This window comes from Vulpes lagopus, chromosome 8, assembly GCF_018345385.1.
Source record: "Vulpes lagopus strain Blue_001 chromosome 8, ASM1834538v1, whole genome shotgun sequence".
Taxonomy (NCBI): domain Eukaryota; kingdom Metazoa; phylum Chordata; class Mammalia; order Carnivora; family Canidae; genus Vulpes; species Vulpes lagopus.
Window position 1 is genome coordinate 46923010 of NC_054831.1, and position 22286 is coordinate 46945295.

Consider the following 22286-nt stretch of genomic DNA (forward strand, 5'->3'; position numbering starts at 1 on the left):
GTTATGCCATTTTGCATTCCCACCAGCAGTGTATGAGGGTTCCAATTCCTCTTCACCCTCACTTTAACTCACCATCATCTACCTTTTCTATAACAACATATATTTTTATAAGTGATACTGATATTTTGTAATATATTTAGACATTAGTATTTTGAAATATATTAAGTATTACGGATATTTTGCTTAATGGACTCTAAGCTCTTCAAAATAAACACTGATATCAATACATATTTCAGTATTAAACAAAGTTAAAACCCCATGCTGTCATTTTTGCACTGGTTATTTCAATAAATAATTGCATTTTCCTATAAAACTTTACATGATACATTATCTTTAAAGTTCAGAATTAGGTAAAACTTTTTCTTTACTGGTGTCTTCTACAAAAAAAATGAGAGCTGTACAATTCATTCCTTCTTTGTGCTGAATGCTAGAAAGCTTAAAAGCTAGAGCTTTTCTTAGTTGGGAATTCTTACAAAACATTAACTTTTATCTGTTTTTTTTTTTTATGAGGGTTGTTTTTATACCTCTATCTTTAGTAAAAGGTAATATAATCCTTTTTAGAAATAGGATATAAAAAGTAAACAAATAAATATGTGGTAAGTATCCTTGATCTGCACAGAAATTCATTCCCAATTCTATAAATGATGAAAGTGAGGCAATGAAAAGTGACGTACTCAAAGTCAGAATCTTCAAAGTGGCAAAGCGGGTATTAGAACTTAGATCTGGGCAGCCCCAGTGGCTCAGTGGTTTAGTGCAGACTTCGGTCCAGGGCGGTGATCCTGGAGACCCAGGATCAAGTCCCACATAGGGTTCCCTGCATGGAGCCTGCTTCTCCCTCTGCCTCTCTCTCTCTCTCTCTCTCTCTCTCTCTCTCTCTCTCTGTGTGTGTGTGTGTGTGTGTCTCTATGAATAAATAAATAAAATCTTAAAAAAATAAAGAACTTAGATCTTAGAGAGTCCTCTATATCTGTTCTTTATTGTTACTCCATCCCTCTGTTTAAGATAGGCCTTTTCTGTCATTAGAAAGTATCCCAGAGTAGCTCCTGCAGAACCCATACTTAAGCATGACTGGGTCTCCATAATAATATGTTCAACTAATATTCTGTCCTAGTGATGGAGATAAATTTAAATGTTCCAAATCCAATCCCCACAATGGTTTGCTTTGTATGATAGAAATATATTTTTCAGAGATGACTCTGTAATTATAAATATTATGAATATTTAAGTCATAAACCTACTGCAAATGCTAAGAAAGATTGTATAATATTTAAAAATCGAATATTTGTTTAATAATATGGGTCATGGTATCTAATCTCTGTAGTTAGCTTAAGAACAGGAGGGATATCCCCAAACAGTTCCTATTTGGAATAATTTATAGAAAGTCACTTTATGTTCTTCTATATTAACTTTATAAAGTCACAAAAGAATTCTTTATTTCTATGAAATTTATGAATTTTTCCTTAAAGAAAGTGAATATCTATAAAAGTTATTATAGGAATGCATTTAGTATTCATTACCATTGATACTAATTAGAAGCTAGGTTTTAGTTCCAAATATAAAGTGAGAATACTATGAGCTGGAAACTAAGTTAGTTGTGAGTTATTTCTGGAAGTATAAAGTCCAATTATTTTACTTATTAAGTTGGGCAAATACACCATAGGTATGTTCCAAACCTAGGTAACAATTACAAAAACAAAACAAAACAAAACATATATAGAAAAATTCAAGAAGTTGTATAAATGCCTTAAACAAACACTTCTCCTATCCTTACTACATCTCCTCTTTGAGACTTGAGTATTGTGAATGCTTGCAGTGTTTGGTCTAAAGAATTAGACCATCACTGTGAATTTTTTTTTAAAGATTTATTTATCTATTTATGATAGACATAGAGAGAGAGAGAAGAGGCAGAGACACAGGAGGAGGGAGAAGCAGGCTCCATGCCGGGAACCGACGTGGAACTCGATCCCGGGACTCTAGGATTGCGCCCTGGGCCAAAGGCAGGCGCTAAACCACTGAGCCACCCAGGGATTCCCCCATCACTGTGAATTAAGAAACATCATAAAATGATTTAAATTACTATGTGCTAAGTAGTAGGACCTTGTAGTTGAATGAATATTGGTTTTCTAGCAAAGTACAACGCTTAGAAGTTGTATCATTTGCCTCCATCATTTTACAGATGTGGGAAATAAAGATGAGATGAAGGAATCTGCCCAAGATCTCCTAAGTTCACGGCAGGGTGGGAATTATAACCAAGCTGATTATTGGTTCAAGGCTATTTCTGTAACACCATGATACTTCAAATCAAAATTTAAAATCCATCTGTTTTGGGCAGCCCTGGTGGCGCAGCGGTTTAGCGCCGCCTGCAGCCGAGGGCGTGATCCAGGAGACCCGGATCGAGTCCCACGTCAGGCTCCCTGCATGGAGCCTGCTTCTCCCTCTGCCTGTGTCTCTGCCTCTCTCTCTGTGTGTCTCTATGAATAAATAAAATAAAAAATCTTAAAAAAATAAAATAAAATCCATCTGATTTGTAGCTTTGTTTAAACCATAAGTTTAAAAGACCCAAACAGGATAGAGCCTATAATAGCCAAATGTTTTGATGAATTCATATTTTTAGCTGATAGTCAACTAGAAACCAAATATAATAGCAATGTTACTATCAGCATATGTTATGGGTATATTATTAAAAGTTAAGTGTAATAATGCCAACCTTCAGGCTTTCTAGGATATTTCTAAAATCATAAGCAATGCTATTAGATGTTTTAGGATCAATCACTTGAGAAAATTACTTTCATACAGACAAAGGAACAAACCTCTGGAAGAGGAGCTAAGTAGAAGTTTGATAGTTCTTTCTTGTCTCTTTCATTCCCTGAAAAATGTGTTAAACATTAACTTCACCAGTTGAATATTACAGATGAAAAAAGGGAAGATATAGAAATCCACCCAGTTCTACAATTACGGATTGAGTTTTGGAAGATGGTTTGATCTTGTAATCTTTTTTACTGGTCCTCTCTTGGCATTCATTGTCTTCTGATTAACTGAATTATATCTTCTCCTGAAATAAAAGAAGTGTTAATCATAATTTTTCAGTCATCATCATGTACAGCAAAAACATGATATGCTTATAGTACCATCCTAAACAGTCACATGTATTACCATATTATCTCATTACAGATAGAGGAAACCAACTCAAGGGCAGATAATCCAAAGGCCTGGAAGGAGTCCATGAGGTGGCCTAATGTAAAAAGCTCTGACCAAAGAGGAATGAGATGGACCATTCTGATACTGCCTCTGGAAATATGAATTAAAGCTAAGAAAGTAGAGAGAAGCCATGAAGTCGGGCAGGGAGAATAAAGAAATAAGGATCTGTGAGTAAGCCAAACATATGTACCTAAAATTATAATAAGATTGAAACTAAGATATACCAAGGTCTGTGATATTAAAAAGATGTAGAGAGTGAAGACGGCAGTCAGTAATGAGAAGAAAAGTGAAGTAGACACTGAACTAGTTGATTATATAAAAATAACAGCAACAGGGATCCCTGGGTGGCGCAGCTGTTTGGCGCCTGCCTTTGGCCCAGGGCGCGATCCTGGAGACCCGGGATCGAATCCCACATCAGGCTCCCGGTGCATGGAGCCTGCTTCTCCCTCCGCCTGTGTCTCTGCCTCTCTCTCTCTCTCTGTGACTATCATAAATAAATAAAAAAAAAATTAAAAAAAAAAAGATTTAAAAAAAAAATAACAGCAACATTTTTAAAGAACATAATTTATGTCAGGGGCTATTCTAAATTCTATTTATTAACTGATTCACATCAACCTCACAAAATCCCTATGAAGTAGGTACTATTATTAACCCTGTTATATAGATGTGCAAAACAAGGTTATATAGTTAGTAAGTGGATCTGGAATTTGAATCCAGAAAGGCTGAGTTCAAAGTCTATGCCTTTAACTACTTTTCTGTATGACAGACCACTATAGTGAAGAACTAAGATGTTCTGCTCAGGTTTTTAAAGCTTCCTTGAATTCTAGTTTTAATACTGTGGGCCCAGTTATACTGAGATACCTGTTCTTGGATTTCCATGGGACCATCTTTCCATTATTGATTTACAGATCTTTATAAAGCCAACTTCCCTACACCCTTACCTAAGAGTAGAGTCAGCTTCAATTCCCTGGAAGGTGCTTTTCAAAAGTACCTTACTCAGGGAGTGATGTCAGGAAAAATGACAGAATAAGGACTTTAGACATTTTTTTCCTCCATAAAAGCAATGGAAAAATTGGGAAAAGTGGTCAGAAGAAACTTTTTCAGAGCTCAGGAAAGTAACCAAGTACCTGCAGCAATCTTGGAGAATTTATTAAACACCACACACACACACACACACACACACACACACACACACCTGAAACTTAGCAAAAATACTAAACTTTGTAGCATTTTAACTTGCCCCCTTTTCCCAGCTGTGTGGTATCCCTATGGAAAAAGTTGAAAAACTGATCCTAAAATTCATATGGAAATTAAAGAGACTCCAAAAAACCAAAACCATCTTGAAAAAGAAGAATAAAGTTGGAATAATCGCACTTACTTATTTCAAAACTTACTGAAAAGCTAATCATCAAGACAGTATGGCCCTGGCATAAGGATAAAATTATAGATCAACGGAGAAGAGCTGAGAGTCTCGAAATGTATGTTTATGGTTGACTGATTTTTTAAAAGGGTACAAAGACAATCAAATAAGGAAGAATAGTCCTTACCAAAAAAATGGTGATTAGGACAACTGGATAAACATGCGCAAGACTGAAACTGGACCCCAATCTTACACTATATACAAAAATTGACTAAAAATTGAATTAAAAAGAAGCTAAGGCTATAAAAACTCTTCGAAGAAAACATGTATAAATCTTTGTGCTCCTGGATTAGGCAAAAATTTCTTAGATATGATACCTAAAGCACAAGTAACCAACAAAAAAGATCCTAGGAAGCCAAGATCAATTGGGCTTCATCCAAATGAAAACTTTTGTGCCTCAAAGAACATCATTAATACAGAAAAAAAAAACAGAATGGGAGAAAATATTTGCAAATCATGTATCTGATAAGGTCTAGTAACCAGAATATATATAAAGTATTCTTATAACACAAGACAAAAACCCAAGTTAAAAATGGGCAAAAGGGGGTGCCTGGGTGGCTCAGTTAGTTAAATGTTTGTCTTCAGCTCAGGTCATGATCCCAGGGTCCTGAGATTTAGTGGCATTGGACTCCTGCTCAGTGGAGAGCCTGCTCCTCCTTCTCCCTCTACCACTCCCCCTACTTGTGCTTTCTTGCTCTCTCTCAAATAAATAAATAAAATATATTTTTTAAAATGGGCAAAAGATTTGAACAGGCATTTCTCCAAAGAAGATATACAAATAGCAAGCAAGTACACAAAAAGATACTTAACATCATTTGTCCTGGGGTAAGTACAAATCAAAACTACAATGAGATACAACTTCACAAGTACTGGGATAGCTAGAAAAAGAAAGAGTAATAACAAATGTTGATAAAGATTTGGAGAAACTAGAATCCATATACATTGCCAGTGGGAATATAAAATGGTACAGCTGCTCTGGAAAATAATTTGGCAGTTCCTCAAAAAGGCACAAGAGTTACCAATTGACCTAGCAATTCAATTCCAAGGCATATACCCAACAGAATTAAAAACACATATGCACAAAAACTTGTGTAAGAATATTCATAGCAGTATTATTCATAATAGTCAAAGGTATAAACAACCCAAATGTCCATCAATTGATTAATGGATAAACAAAATGTGACAGATCCAAAAACTGGATTATTCAGCCACAAAAAGGAATAAAATACTTATATATGCTCCCACATGAATGAACTTTGAAAAATTATGCTAAGTGACAAAGGCACATCAGGCCACGTATTGTTTGCTTCCATTTATAGGAAGAATAAACAAATCTATAGGGACAGAAAGTAGATTAGTGATTGGTAGGGGCTGGAGGAGGGAGGAATGGAGAATGAATGTTAAAGGGTAAAGGGGTTTTGGGGGGATGTGAAAATGTTTTTTAAGTATATAGTGAGGATGGTTGTACAACTTTGTGAATATACCAAAAAGCAATGAGTTTCACTTTAAAAGGATAAATTAGGGATCCCTGGGTGGCGCAGCGGTTTGGCGCCTGCCTTTGGCCCAGGGCGCGATCCTGGAGACCCAAGATCGAATCCCACGTCGGGCTCCCGGTGCATGGAGTCTGCTTCTCCCTCTGCCTGTGTCTCTGCCTCTCTTCTCTGTGTGTGTGTGACTATCATAAATAAATAAATAAAAATTAAAAAAAAATAAAAGGATAAATTATGTGGGAGATATGAAACTGGACCACTTATGTGGAAGAATGAAACTGGACCACTTTCTTACACCATACACAAAAATCAATTCAAAATGGATAAAAGACCTAAATGTGAGACAGGAATCCATCAAAATCCTAGAGGAGAACACAGGCAACAACTTCTTTGACCTCAGCAGCAGAAACTTCTTGCTAGGCACATCTCTGGAGGCAAGGAAAACAAAAGCAAAAATGAATTATTGGGACTACATCAAGATAAAAAGCTTCTGCACACCAAAGGAAACAATCAACCAAACTAAAAGGCAACCTATGGAATAGGAGAAGATATTTGCAAATAACAGATTGGATAAAGGGCTAGTATCCAAAATCTATAAAGAACTTATCAAGCTTGACACCCAAAAAACAAACAATCCAGTTAAGAAATGGGCAGAAGACATGAACAGACATTTCTCCAAAGAAGACATACAAATGGCTAACAAACATATGAAGAAATGGTTAACATCACTCATTATTAGGGAAATACAAATTAAAACCACAATGAGATACCACCTCACACCAGTCAGAATGGCTAAAATTAACAACTCAGGAAACAACAGACTTTGGCAAGAATGCAGAAAAAGGGGAATCCTCTTGGACTATTGGTAGGAATGTAAATGGGTGCAGCCACTCTGGAAAACAGTATGGAAGTTTCTCAAAAAGTTAAAAATAGAACTACCCTCTGACACAGCAATTATACTTCTAGGTATTTATCCAATGGATACAAAAATAGTATGATTTTAAATCTTCACTTATAAGTGAAATTTAAGAAATGAAACAGATGGGGTGCCTGGGTGGCTCCTTGGTTGAGCCTCTGCCTTCCGCTCAGGGCATGATCCCAGGATCCTGGGATCAAGTCCCACATCAAGCTCCCCTCAGGGAGCCTGCTTCTCCCTCTGCCTATGTCTCTCCTCTCTCTGTGTGTCTCTCATGAATAAATAAATAAAATCTTTTTAAAAAATGAAACAGATGGACATAGGGGAAAGGAAAGAAAAATATAAAAAAGATAAAGACAGAGAGGAAAGCAAACCATTATGAGACTCTTAACTACAGGCAACAAAATGAAGGTTGCTGGAGGGGAGGTGTGTGGGGGGATGCGGCAATTGGGTAAAAGGCATCCGGGAGGACACTTGATGTAATGAGCACTGGATGTTATATACAACTGATAAATCCCTAAATTTAACCCCTGAAACTAATACTACACTATATGTGAACTAACTTAAATTTAAATAGAATCTTGAAAGGAAAAAAAAGGGGTAAATTTTGGGGTATATCAATTAGATCTCAATATTAATATTTTTAAATGTTGTACTTTGGGAATAAGCCATTTCCTGTGCAAAGAGTTTCCTTAATTAAATAACAATGTTTGGCAAGATGGCGGAGGAGCAGGGTCTCCAAATCATCTGTCCTCAACAAATTACCTAGAAAACCATCCAATCATCCTGAAAATCTACGAATTCGGCCTGAGATTTAAAGAGAGACCAGCTGGAACGCTACAGTGAGAAGAGTTCGTGCTTCTATCAAGGTAGGAAGACGGGGAAAAACAAAGACACAAAAGGCCTCCAAGGGGGAGGGGCCCTGCGGGGAGCCGGGCTGAGGCCGGGGCGAGTGTCCCCAGGACAGGAGAGCCCCGTCCCGGAGGAGCAGGAGCTGCACCAACCTTCCCGCGGAAAGGCCTCCCGGGGAATTGGAGCAGGATCCCCAGAAAGGCGGGGATGCCCTCGGGCTCCCTGGGACAGTAACAGAGGAACCGCGCCCCGGGAGATGCGCCGAGCTCCCTAAGGGCTGCAGCGCTCGGCGGGACCCAGAGCAGCTCGGAGGGGCTCGGGCGGCGGCTCCGCGGAGGGGGCTGCGGGGCTCGGAGCAGCTCGGAGCAGCTCGGAGGGGCTCGGGCGGCGGCTCCGCGGAGGGGGCTGCAGGGCGGGAGCGCGAATCCAACAGCGCAGGCCCCAGAGCACAGGGCGCCGGGACACAGCCCAGGATCTGGCCTCCCCCGGGACAGGCAGAGGCCGGGAGGGCCCAGGACAGCGAGGACGCTCCTGCCCCGAGCTGAGCAGATCAGCGGCCCCGCCCCGGAGCCTCCAGGCCCTGCAGACGGAGAGCCCCGGAGCTACTGCGGGAGCTGACTCCAGGGTCCCAGAGCTGCCCCCGCCACTGTGGCTTCCTCCCGGGGCCTCACGGGGTGAACACCCCCACTGAGGCCTGCACCAGGCAGGGGCAGAGCAGCTCCCCCAAGTGCTAACACCTGAGAATCAGCACAGCAGGCCCCTCCCCCAGAAGACCAGCGACACGGACCAGTTCCAAGGGAAGTCAAGGGACTTAAAGTACACAGAATCGAAAGATACTCCCCCGTGTTTTTTTTTTGTTTTTGTTTTTGTTTTTTTTGTTTTGTTTTGTGCTTTTTTTTTTCTCTCTTTCTTCCTGATTTCTGATTGCTTCCCCCACCCCCCCTTTTTTTTCTTCTTTTTTCTCCTTTCTTTCTTTTTCTTTCTTTTTCTTCTCTTTCCCCCCCTTTTTTTTCTTCTTTCTCTTTTTTCTTTTTCTCTTTTATTTCCTTCTCTCTCTTTTTCTCCTTTTCCCAATACAACTTGTTTTTGGCCACTCTGCACTGAGCAAAATGACTAGAAGGAAAACCTCACCTCAAAAAAAAAGAATCAGAAACAGCCCACTCTCCCACAGAGTTACAAAATATGGATTACAATTCAATGTCAGAAAGCCAATTCAGAAGCACTATTTTACAGCTACTGGTGGCTCTAGAAAAAACCATAAAGGACTCAAGAGACTTCATGACTGCAGAATTTAGATCCAATCAGGCAGAAATTAAAAATCAATTAAATGAGATGCAATCCAAGCTAGAAGTCCTAACGATGAGGGTTAACGGGGTGGAAGAACAAGTGAGTGACATAGAAGACAAGTTGATGGCAAAGAGGGAAACTGAGGAAAAAAGAGACAAGCAATTAAAAGATCATGAGGATAGATTAAGAGAAATAAATGACAGCCTGAGGAAGAAAAACCTACGTTTAATTGGGGTTCCTGAGGGCGCCGAAAGGGACAGAGGGCCAGAATATGTATTTGAACAAATCCTAGCTGAAAACTTTCCTAATCTGGAAAGGGAAACAGGCATTCAGATCCAGGAAATAGAGAGATCCCCCCCTAAAATCAACAAAAACCGTTCAACACCTCGATATTTAATAGTGAAGCTTGCAAATTCCAAAGATAAGGAGAAGATCCTTAAAGCAGCAAGAGAAAAAAAGTCCCTGACTTTTATGGGGAGGAATATTAGGGTAACAGCAGACCTCTCCACAGAGACCTGGCAGGCCAGAAAGGGCTGGCAGGATATATTCAGGGTCCTAAATGAAAAGAACATGCAACCAAGAATACTTTACCCAGCAAGGCTTTCATTCAAAATGGAAGGAGAGATAAAGAGCTTCCAAGACAGGCAGGGACTGAAAGAATATGTAACCTCCAAACCAGCTCTGCAAGAAATTTTAAGGGGGACTCTTAAAATTCCCCTTTAAGAAGAAGTTCAGTGGAACAATCCACAAAAACAAGGACTGAATAGATATGATGACACTAAACTCATATCTATCAATAGTAACTCTGAACGTGAACGGGCTTAATTACCCCATCAAAAGGCGCAGGGTTTCAGACTGGATAAAAAAGCAGGACCCATCTATTTGCTGTCTACAAGAGACTCATTTTAGACAGAAGGACACCTACAACCTGAAAATAAAAGGTTGGAGAACCATTTACCATTCAAATGGTCCTCAAAAGAAAGCAGGGGTTGCCATCCTTATATCAGATAAATTAAAATTTACCCCAAAGACTATAGTGAGAGATGAAGAGGGACACTATCTCATACTCAAAGGATCTATCCAACAAGAGGACTTAACAATCCTCAATATATATGCCCCGAATGTGGGAGCTGCCAAATATTTAAACCAATTAATAACCAAACTCAAGAAATACCTTGATAATAATACACTTATACTTGGTGACTTCAATCTAGCTCTTTCTACCCTGGATAGGTCTTCTAAGCACAACATCTCCAAAGAAACGAGAGCTTTAAATGATACACTGGACCAGATGGATTTCACAGATATCTACAGAACTTTACATCCAAACTCAACTGAATACACATTCTTCTCAAGTGCACATGGAACTTTCTCCAGAATAGACCACATACTGGGTCACAAATCGGGTCTGAACCGATACCAAAAGATCGGGATAGTCCCCTGAATATTCTCAGACCATAATGCCTTGAAATTAGAACTTAATCACAACAAGAAGTTTGGAAGGACCACAAACACGTGAAGGTTAAGGACCATCCTGCTAAAAGATGAAAAGGTCAACCAGGAAATTAAGGAAGAATTAAAAAGATTCATGGAAACTAATGAGAATGAAGATACAACCGTTCAAAATCTTTGGGATGCAGCAAAAGCAGTCCTGAGGGGGAAATACATCGCAATACAAGCATCCATTCAAAAACTGGAAAGATCTCAAATTCAAAAGCTCACCTTACACATAAAGGAACTAGAGAAAAAGCAACAAATAGACCCCACCCCCAGCAGAAGAAGTTAATTAAAATTCGAGCAGAACTCAATGATATCGAGACCAAAAGAACTGTGGAACAGATCAACAGAACCAGGAGTTGGTTCTTTGAAAGAATTAATAAGATAGATAAACCATTAGCCAACCTTATTAAAAAGAAGAGAGAGAAGACTTAAATTAATAAAATCATGAATGAGAAAGGGGACATCACTACCAACACCAAGGAAATACAAACGATTTTAAAAACATATTATGAACAGCTGTACGCCAATAAATTAGGAAATCTAGAAGAAATGGATGCATTCCTGGAAAGCCACAAACTACCAAAACTGGAGCAGGAAGAAATAGAAAACCTGAACAGGCCAATAACCAGGGAGGAAATTGAAGCAGTCATCAAAAACATCTCAAGACACAAGAGTCCAGGGCCAGATGGCTTCCCAGGGGAATTCTATCAAACGTTTAAAGAAGAAATCATACCTATTCTACTAAAGCTGTTTGGAAAGATAGAAAGAGATGGAGTACTTCCAAATTCGTTCTATAGGCCAGCATCACCTTAATTCCGAAACCAGACAAAGAACCCACCAAAAAGGAGAATTACAGACCAATATCCCTGATGAACATGGATGCAAAAATTCTCAACAAGATACTAGCCAATAGGATCCAACAACACGTTAAGAAAATTATTCACCATGACCAAGTAGGATTTATCCCTGGGACACAAGGCTGGTTCAACACTCGTAAAACCATCAATGTGATTCATCATATCAGCAAGAGAAAAACCAAGAACCATATGATCCTCTCATTAGATGCGGAGAAAGCATTTGACAAAATACAGCACCCATTCCTGATCAAAACCCTTCAGAGTGTTGGGATAGAGGGAACTTTCCTCGACATCTTAAAAGCCATTTACGAAAAGCCCACAGCAAATATCATTCTCAATGGGGAAGCACTGGGAGCCTTTCCCCTAAGATCAGGAACAAGACAGGGATGTCCACTCTCACCACTGCTGTTCAACATAGTTCTTGAAGTCCTCGCCTCAGCAATCAGACAACAAAAAGACGTTAAAGGCATTCAAATTGGCAAAGAAGAAGTCAAACTCTCCCTCTTCGCCGATGACATGATACTCTACATAGAAAACCCAAAAGCCTCCACCCCAAGATTGCTAGAACTCATACAGCAATTTGGTAGCGTGGCAGGATACAAAATCAATGCCCAGAAATCAATGGCATTTCTATACACTAACAATGAGACTGAAGAAAGAGAAATTAAGGAGTCAATCCCATTTACAATTGCACCCCAAAGCATAAGATACCTAGGAATAAACCTAACCAAAGAGGTAAAAGATCTATACCCTAAAAACTATAGAACACTTCTGAAAGAAATTGAGGAAGACACAAAGAGATGGAAAAATATTCCATGCTCATGGATTGGCAGAATTAATATTGTAAAAATGTCAATGTTACCCAGGGCAATTTATACGTTTAATGCAATCCCTATCAAAATACCATGGACTTTCTTCAGAGAGTTAGAACAAATTATTTTAAGATTTGTGTGGAATCAGAAAAGACCCCGAATAGCCAGGGGAATTTTAAAAAAGAAAACCATAGCTGGGGGCATCACAATGCCAGATTTCAGGTTGTACTATAAAGCTGTGGTCATCAAGACAGTGTGGTACTGGCACAAAAACAGACACATAGATCAATGGAACAGAATAGAGAACCCAGAAGTGGACCCTGAAATGTATGGTCATCTAATATTTGATAAAGGAGGAAAGACTATCCACTGGAAGAAAGACAGTCTCTTCAATAAATGGTGCTGGGAAAATTGGACATCCACATGCAGAAGAATGAAACTGGACCACTCTTTTTCACCATACACAAAGATAAACTCAAAATGGATGAGAGATCTAAATGTGAGACAAGATTCCATCAAAATCCTAAAGGAGAACACAGGCAACACCCTTTTTGAACTTGGCCACAGTAACTTCTTGCAAGATACATCCACAAAGGCAAAAGAAACAAAAGCAAAAATGAACTATTGGGACTTCATCCAGATAAGAAGCTTTTGCACAGCAAAGGATACAGTCAACAAAACTAAAAGACAACCTACAGAATGGGAGAAGATATTTGCAAATGACATATCAGATAAAGGGCTAGTTTCCAAAATCTATAAAGAACTTATTAAACTCAACACCAAAGAAACAAACAATCCAATCATGAAATGGGCAAAAGACATGAAGAGAAATCTCACAGAGGAAGACATGGACATGGCCAACAAGCACATGAGAAAATGCTCTGCATCACTTGCCATCAGGGAAATACAAATCAAAACCACAATGAGATACCACCTCACACCAGTGAGAATGGGGAAAATGAACAAGGCAGGAAACAACAAATGTTGGAGAGGATGCGGAGAAAAGGGAACCCTCTTACACTGTTGGTGGGAATGTGAACTGGTGCAGCCACTCTGGAAAACTGTGTGGAGGTTCCTCAAAGAGTTAAAAATAGACCTGCCCTACGACCCAGCAATTGCACTGTTGGGGATTTACCCCAAAGATTCAGATGCAATGAAACGTCGGGACACCTGCACCCCGATGTTTCTATCAGCAATGGCCACAATAGCCAAACTGTGGAAGGAGCCTCGGTGTCCATCGAAAGATGAATGGATAAAGAAGATGTGGTTTATGTATACAATGGAATATTACTCAGCAATTAGAAACGACAAATACCCACCATTTGCTTCAACGTGGATGGAACTGGAGGGTATTATGCTGAGTGAAATAAGTCAATCGGAGAAGGACAAACAGTGTATGTTCTCATTCATTTGGGGAATATGAATAATAGTGAAAGGGAATATAAAGGAAGGGAAAAGAAATGTTGGGAAATATCAGGAAGGGAGACAGAACATAAAGACTCCTAACTCGGGGAAATGAACTAGGGGTGGTGGAAGGGGAGGAGGGCGGGTGTTGGAGGGGAATGGGTGACGGGCACTGAGGTGGACACTTGACGGGATGAGCACTGGGTGTTTTTCTGTATGTTGGTAAATTGAACACCAATAAAAGTTAATTAAAAAATAAATAAATAAAATAAAATAAAATAAAATTAACAGTATATACATATAAAAAAATAAATAACAATGTTTTAGAATAATTTCATCTTCTGGTATAAGAGGTAATTAACCACAAGCATTCACTTATATCATATTCAAGTAATAGCTCATTATTGTTTACTATACTACATGCTTTTATATTATGCTAAGGCTGTTTTAAATAGCTTCCTTAATATCAACCATTTCCATAAGATCTAACTGACATGATGACTCTAATCATCAAGCTGAGGTACATAACTCTAAAAACATGTTTAATCTACTAGGCCTCTTTTAAAACCGTGTTTTTTGAACTGCAGGATGCAATTCAATAGTTGATTGATTTAGTGAATTATAGCAATATAAAAAATAGAACAAAACAGAAAATATTAGCATGCATCACACATAAGGCTAAGTATTGTTTCATACATGGTTTCAGTTATATATAAATATATATGTGGGTATACTGGGTCACAATATGTGATCAGCCATGGTCAACAAAATTTGACCTGAGTATCATAGTTTTTCATTTTTCATTCCTGAGTATCATAGTTTTTACATACATGAGAGTAGCTGAGACCCTTGCAAGATTACGCAAGCATAACAGTGTTATAGCTTTGTCACTTGCAGTTTCAAATTATTGTCATATGTCTTATTTTCTTCCCACAAATAAATTCTTTGTTACTTTATTCTTTATATTCAATAAAATACTACATTGTAGAAAATAATAATAGCTGATATTTATTGAACTGGAGATTTTTCAATAATTTCTAATTCTCATATTAACCATTCAATTTGGATTTTGTCATTCTCATCTTATAGGTGAATAAACTAAATCTGAAGGAGTTACTTACATAAAGCCACATTAAATAATAAGTGGCAGAGGCAAAAACTGATTATCTGCTCCAAACCCAGTGCAAATTTTCATTTACCACCTTAATTTTACCATACTATTTTTAAAAATACCACACTGGATTAGGTACACAAATATTTACACTGTTGTTTTGACTTGAGTTATTCTATAGTCATTCTAGGAGATGGACTTTATTTTTATTTTATTTATTTTTATTTTTATTTCTCTTTTCTTTTTTTTTTAATTTTTATTTATTTATGATAGTCACACAGAGAGAGAGAGAGAGGCAGAGACATAGGCAGAGGGAGAAGCAGGCTCCATGCACCGGGAGCCTGATGTGGGATTCGATCCCGGATCTCCAGGATCACGCCCTGGGCCAAAGGCAAGCGCCAAACCACTGCGCCACCCAGGGATCCCTCTTTTCTTTTTTTAATTTTTAATTTTTTCAGGGCAGTTGGATGGTTCAGTCAGTTAAGTGTTTGCCTTTGGCTCAGGTCATGATCTCGGGATCCTTAGACTGAGCCTCACATCAGGCTCCCTGCTCAGTGAGGCATATGCTTTTCCTTCTCCCTTTGCCTCAGCCCTCCACTTATGCTTGCTCTGTCGCTCTCTCTCTTTCTCAAAGAAATAAATAAAATCTTTTTTAAAAGATATTTTTTCTTTTTTTAAGTAATCTCTATACCCAATGTGAGACTCAAACTCATAATCCCAAGATAGATCAAGAGTTGCATGCCCTACCGACTGAGCCAGCCAGGCAACCCTTGACTTTTCTCCTTTTAAAAAAAAAAAATTTTTTTTTAGTTAAGAGAGAGAGTGAGTGCATGAGTGGGAAGAGCAGAGAGAGGGACAAGCAGACTCCATGCTGAGTTCAGAGCCCTGTGTGAAGCTCCATCTCATGACCCCGAGCTCATGACATCAGTTGAAATCAAAAGTCTGATGCTCAATGGACTAAACCACCCAAGCGCCTCGATTTATCTCCTTTAATATAATGTAGTTAAAAATTATTATGAAGTACACATACTCTTTTTTTTATTGGCTGCCCCAATCTTACCCTACAAAAACAAATGGAAACACTAACAGCAATTAGACACAAGTATTCCGTTAATAATTACCCTGAGCTCCTATATATGTTTGGTTCCAAATGAAGTTTAGGGTTTTTTCTATATTTATTTAAAATCTGCATTGTTATTTCCTTAGTAGAACCAATGGAACCTTATAAAAAACAGCTCCTTATCTTAAATGCCCTTTTTGAGCTGGGTACTTTTTTGTTTTTTTTAAGATCATATTTATTTATTTGAGAAAGGAAGAGAGAGAGAGAGAGCACGTGCACAAGCAGGGGGAGCAGCAGAGGGAGAGGGAGAAGTAGACACCTCCCTGCTGAGTAGGGAGTCCAATGCAGCTAGATCTCAGGACTCTGGGATTATGACCCAAGCCAAAGGCAGACACTTAACTGACTGAACCACCCAGGCACCCCAAGCTGGGTACTTTAAATTGTGTTAAAAGTACACATATTCTTATAGAAAATACTAGAAAGTACAAATATAAATTATCCATAATCCCATTATACTATTTTATATTATAATTTTTCTTTACTACTATAGGTAAACATTTAGCTTTATCAATTATCTATTTTCCTAGAATGTAACTTTTTGTAACTTTATAATATCATCATAGTTAATTGAATTATTCCCTTAATTTTGGATATTTTGGTTGTATTTTCTCTACTCTAGCTGCTTTTCTTATCAAAAGGAGGTTCCCTGAACAATCTGTCTCTCAATGAGTCTCAGAATTTCCTTCAGGTCCTGTGGATTCCAGGGCACTAACGATTGCCTTGTTACTTTCTTCTCTAGAGTTCTTAATCACTCTAGAACACTTCTAAGCAGAAAAAAAATGAGAATGTTCACACTAAAGAAAAAATAAATTTTACAGTTTTCTACTTTTAGGAATCATTACTAGTGGTATCAGCTTTTGAAGTCTTTGCTTCTAGGAAGATGATTTTTTTATAGTTAATATGTGCCATGAGTCATTGTCATAAGGTTACCTATTAAGTTGGCAATTCCAAATCTCATGCTAAAAAGATGATTTCTCCTATTTATCTTAAAGGTGATATCTCTTATTTATCTTTTTTTAAAGGTTTTACTTTTAAGTACTCTGTACATCCAATATGAAGCTCGAACTTAAAAACCTAAGATCAAGAGTCATACGCTCCACTGACTGATCCAGCCAGATGCCTCATACCCTTTTTTCAAATAAGTATATATAAGGATCTCTAGGATACATCTTTCAATAGCAGTATATCTCATTCATTTTGTGGCTATGGTTCCTCAAAGTAGGAATATATGTAATAGCTAATATTTAGTATCCCTCTCTGATAGATAGATTTTTTTTTATAAATTAGTATATCACAGTCAAATAGGTATTTTCTTCCTTTTATTTTTCTTTTTTCTTTTTTTTTTGAGAGGGAGAGAAAGCAAGCAGGGGAGGGTAAAGGGTAGAAGGAGAGGTAGAGAGAGAATCTTAAGTAGGTCCCATGCCCAGTTCATAGCCCAACATGGGGCTACATCTCATGACCCTGAGATCGTGACCTGAACTGAAATTAAGAGTTGGATGTTCAACTGACTGAGCCACCCAAGTACCTCATCTGGGTATTTTTTAATGCTCTGATTTATTCTGAACATTAGGAAACTCCATAGTCAACATTTAGCATTAGCAAATGTAATAGTATCAACCAAAAGAAACATTAAAAGCCATTAAAACTTTATTTTTAAAACACTGCTTTAAGTATAGCACATATAGAAGAGTGCACAAAATAGAGAACTAAGTTCCATGAATTATAATAAAGCAAATACTCATGTAACCACTACCTAGGTCAACAAACAGAACATTGCCATCACATTGGAAAACCTTCTATTTCTCCCAATTAGCATTCTACTCCTTTCTTTTTTTTTTTTTTAATATTTTATTTATTTATTCATGAGAGAGAGAGAGAGAGGCAGAGACACAGGCAGAGGGAGAAGCAGGCTCCATGCAGTGAGCCTGACGAGGGACTCGATCCCCGGTCTCCAGGATCAGGCCCTGGGCTGAAGGCAGTACTAAACTGCTGAGCCACCCAGGCTGCCCTCTACTCCTTTCTATTGGTAACCACTCACTATCCTATCTTCTGACACCACAGTTTAGTTAGTTGTACGTGTCTTTGAATATTATATAAATAGAAACATATTATATGTATTCTTTTATTTCTGGCCTCTTTTTCCCTAATACTGTAGTAATTATTCATGATTTTGTGTGAGCTTGAGTTTGTTTTTATTGTTATTATTCATATGTATATAATATAATGTTACTATTCATAAATATATGAATATTTGTTTTTACATAAGAATAACATATGTATGAATATATATCTCTCAAAAAATCTTATCCAATCTACTATTGATGGATATTTGAGTTCAGTCTATGGCTGTTATGAATAAAGCTGCTATGAACATTCTTGTACAGGTTTTTTGGTATAAATATATGCCCTACTCTTTTAAATATATAACTAAGAGTGCAATTGTTGGTTTATAGAGTAGGTGTATGATCAGCTAAATGTAGAAAGTAATACTAAACACTATTTCAAAGTGGTTGCATGAATTTACACTTCTTCCATATATTTGATAACACTTGGAATCATCAATCTTTAAAATTTGTGGTGGCCTCATAATTTTAATTTGCATTCCACTGAATAAGTAATGATTTAAGTCCATTGGCCATTTGGATATCCCCCTCTGTGAGGTGCTTAATACTAAAACTTTTTTAAAGACTAAAACTTAAAAATAAATAAATAAATAAATAAATAAATGAATAAAGACTAAAACTTGAATCAAAAAGTTACTGAATTCCGGGATCCCTGGGTGGCACAGCGGTTTGGCGCCTGCCTTTGGCCCAGGGCGCGATCCTGGAGATCCGGGATCGAATCCCACGTCAGGCTCCCGGAGCATGGAGCCTGCTTCTCCCTCTGCCTGTGTCTCTGCCTCTCTCTCTCACTGTGTTCCTATCATAAATAAATAAAAATTAAAAAAAAAAAAAAGTTACTGAATTCCAGAGTTGAGATAGTAACTCAGAATAACAATATTTTAAAGTATAACCAATTATATATAACTAATTTGGAAGGTTATAGGTATATAGAAATGTTTCTATTTGAGTTATATGGGTTATTAATATTTCCAGAAAGTTTTTTTCCCATTTTTATGACCATTATTCACTCATGAATTCATTTGAAAAATTAGTAAACACCTATTTATTTATGCCAGGCACTGTATTCAACATTAGGTTCCATCGAAGGTGGAAGCGACATATCCAAGATCAAGCCTGTGCAGTGCCAGAGGGCACAGACTAGCTTACTGAGCAGGTATCCCAGACCATGTCATCCACCTCTGATGCACTAGCACCTCCAGCTCAGTTCAGGCCGATGGCATGGAAGGACCCAAAGAGGAACTGATCATCAGGATGATGATATAGCAGGGGGCAAGGAGGAATGGGTTGGCATCCAGGTCATCTACCTCAGTGTCCTTTAGTATCATCTTTCCCAATTTGACAGTTAAGTGGATGAGAACCACTTATACATGGCCTAGAAAGGACATGGCAAACAGGGCTTTGACCGGGTAGGTCACCCCATCAGAGGAAGAGAAAGCCCACACTTTATTCACTTGTGAGTCAGTTTGATACATGAAGACTGCAGCTGTACTGTAGCCCTATTCTCTCTGTCCAAACCTATTTCCTTCCCTTACCCTTGAGGTACTCATTCTAAGAATGCTCACAAGTAAACTTCCTGCATGCTGATTTCCATTTCAGAGTGTACTCCCTGAGAGATCCAATGTACAACAGTACTCAGTGGAAAACTAAACCGTCCTAACAGACCTATAGTCTAATAGTACAGATGTGTGTGTATATGTTAATATGTGATTAGATTGAATTTTATTTGCATTTTCAAAATCTTTCCCCGTTATTTAAGCAAATTTGAATATAAGAGGTATTATCTTTCTACAAGAAATTTGATTTGGAAGATAAATGTAACAATAAAAAAGAAATAAGTAGGGTAATTGTGCAGAAAGAGTTACTGTAGCATGGGATGCCTGGGTGGTTCAGCAGTTTAGCGCCTGCCTTTGGCCCAGGATGTGATCCTGGAGTCCCGGGATCGAGTCCCACATCAGGCTCCCTGCATAAAGCCTGCTTCTCCCTCTGCCTGTGTCTCTGCCTCTCTCATGAATAAATAAAATCTTAAAGAAAAAAAAGAGGGTTACTGTTGCAGGCCTAAAACTGCTGCCCTCAGAAAGACCTGTATGCAAGACTGGTTTAGTGGTAAAAAGTTCTCAACACTAATATAAAACTTTCCTTAAATGAAAAGGAATGGCTCACTGTACTTAAACTGTACAAACAATATGGTTTCTGTCTATATATCTTCCTTCTGGAAGTTGGGAATTTAGTATATGTTAAGCAGAGGTTAGAAGTTGGGAATTTAGTATATGTTAAGCAGAGGTTACCTACATGACTGGTCCCCAGTAAAACACCTGAGCTCAGTACCTAATGAATTTACCTGGAAGATAAAATTTCATATGTTGTCACACATGTTACATGACCTATTGTTGGAGGAATGAAGTGTGTCCTATGTGACTGTACTAGAGGATTTTAAGAAGCTTGTGCCTAGTTTCCTCCAAACTTCATCCCATACACCTCTTTCCTTTGATGATTTTTCTTTGTATCCTTTGGCTGCAATACATCCTAGCTGTATGCACAAATATACGTTGAGTCCTGTGAGTTGTTCTAGCAAATCACTGAACATAGGACTGGCCTTGGGGCCTCCCAGTATACTAGTTTTCAGAGGGAAGTAATTTTCCAGATTTAATGTTTTAACCATATTATATTTCTATTGATAAAAATGTACAGGATAATGAATTATAATTTATTGATTTTATTTTTAAAGATTTATTTATTCATGACAGACACAGAGAGAGAGGGGGTTGTGTACAGAGACACAGGCTGAGGGAGAAGCAGGTTCCATGAAGGGAGCCTGATGTGGGACTCAATCCCAGGTCTCCAGGATCAGGCCCTGGGCTGAAGGCGGCACTAAACCACTGAGCCACCCGGGCTAAAAAAAAGAACCCAGGTAATCTGACTCCAAAGCCCACACATACTAAATAAACAATTATATATTTTTCATATGACTGATACCAGTGTAACAACAGTACAGTAGAGGAATAGACAATAAAGTTAATGACCAGGAGAAATGAGAGAATATTGCAAAGTGGGACAGTTCTGGAAACTAAGACCTCAGTCCAAATGCCATTCATCACAAATAGTTGGAGCTGAATATAGGTTTAGCCAAATGCCAGAGAAATACTGCATTACACCAATTTGGTTTGAAAATTTAATCCCTAAACCAACAACTAATTATTTGCAGTAACTCCAATTATTTCTCATATTCTTACACATTACCACAATAACATTAAAAAAAAAATCTCCAAATTGAATTCTACATAACCCTTGTTGGTCATGATCTAGGTAACTGAATATATTAAAAGAAACATTTAAAGAAAAACAGAAGCAGCTGATTTAAATCTCCACAAAGTGAAACTGCAAGATATTTTAGAGCTCATACCCTCCTCCTGAAAAACAGCTAATTCTCTAAAAATGCTTCTAGGTACTTAATACTTATTAGAATTTTAAAAATTGTATTGATAGGATAATTAGGTCAGCTGAAACAAGACAAGTTCTTGTCTCTAAAATAACACCAGTGATAAAACAAATCCCTTGTTGTGACAATTCTTCACTATGTATATTTGATAACCATTAAAACATAACTGGGTGTTATTTCTTAGGCAGGCATTATTTGTCTTTGAATATCATAAATTGGGCATCATAAATGGCTTTCAGTCCCTTCCCCCAAATATAAACTTATTCCAGAAGAAAGTCCATGAAAGCTCCACAGATTTAAGAGGTTAAACTGGGTTATCTTATAGAAAATTAAACCCTTATGAAATAAACCACTGCTCAAGTATGAAGAGTTTTTAAATTCAAATCAAGGAGTGATGGAAGTAGTTCAAAATTTTTGCTGTACAGATCCTTGCTAGGGGAATTCCAAGTTTAGCCTACCATAGTAATATGGTTTAGTTACATCATTTGTTAAATGCATTTTTATAAATGTAAAAGAGAATTTAACTCTTTTTAATATTGTTTCAATGGAAAAATGCACTCTAAGTTCTAAGAGAAATTAGCTTATTAATAAACTAATACTGGAATACAAGTTATTTTATATTAAAGATGACCAGAATGAAATATAATCCCAAACTCTAGAAACTCATATAAGAAATGTGCATAAGAAATGGGTAAAATTCGGGATGGCTGGGTGGCTCAGTGGTTGAGCGCCTGCCTTTGGCTCAGGTTGTGATCCCAAG

General features: G+C 37.9%; 1 protein-coding gene across 1 annotated transcript in view; it reads right to left on the bottom strand.

Annotated features, from left to right (window-relative positions):
* Nucleotides 1-2952: 2952 nt before the first annotated feature.
* Nucleotides 2953-22286, bottom strand: part of CCDC169 (coiled-coil domain containing 169) — a 48134-nt gene continuing 28800 nt past the window's right edge. The window contains exon 6 of the mRNA XM_041767450.1: nucleotides 2953-3052. Coding sequence (XP_041623384.1) covers nucleotides 2953-3052 — 100 coding nt within the window. The remainder of the gene's footprint in view (nucleotides 3053-22286) is intronic.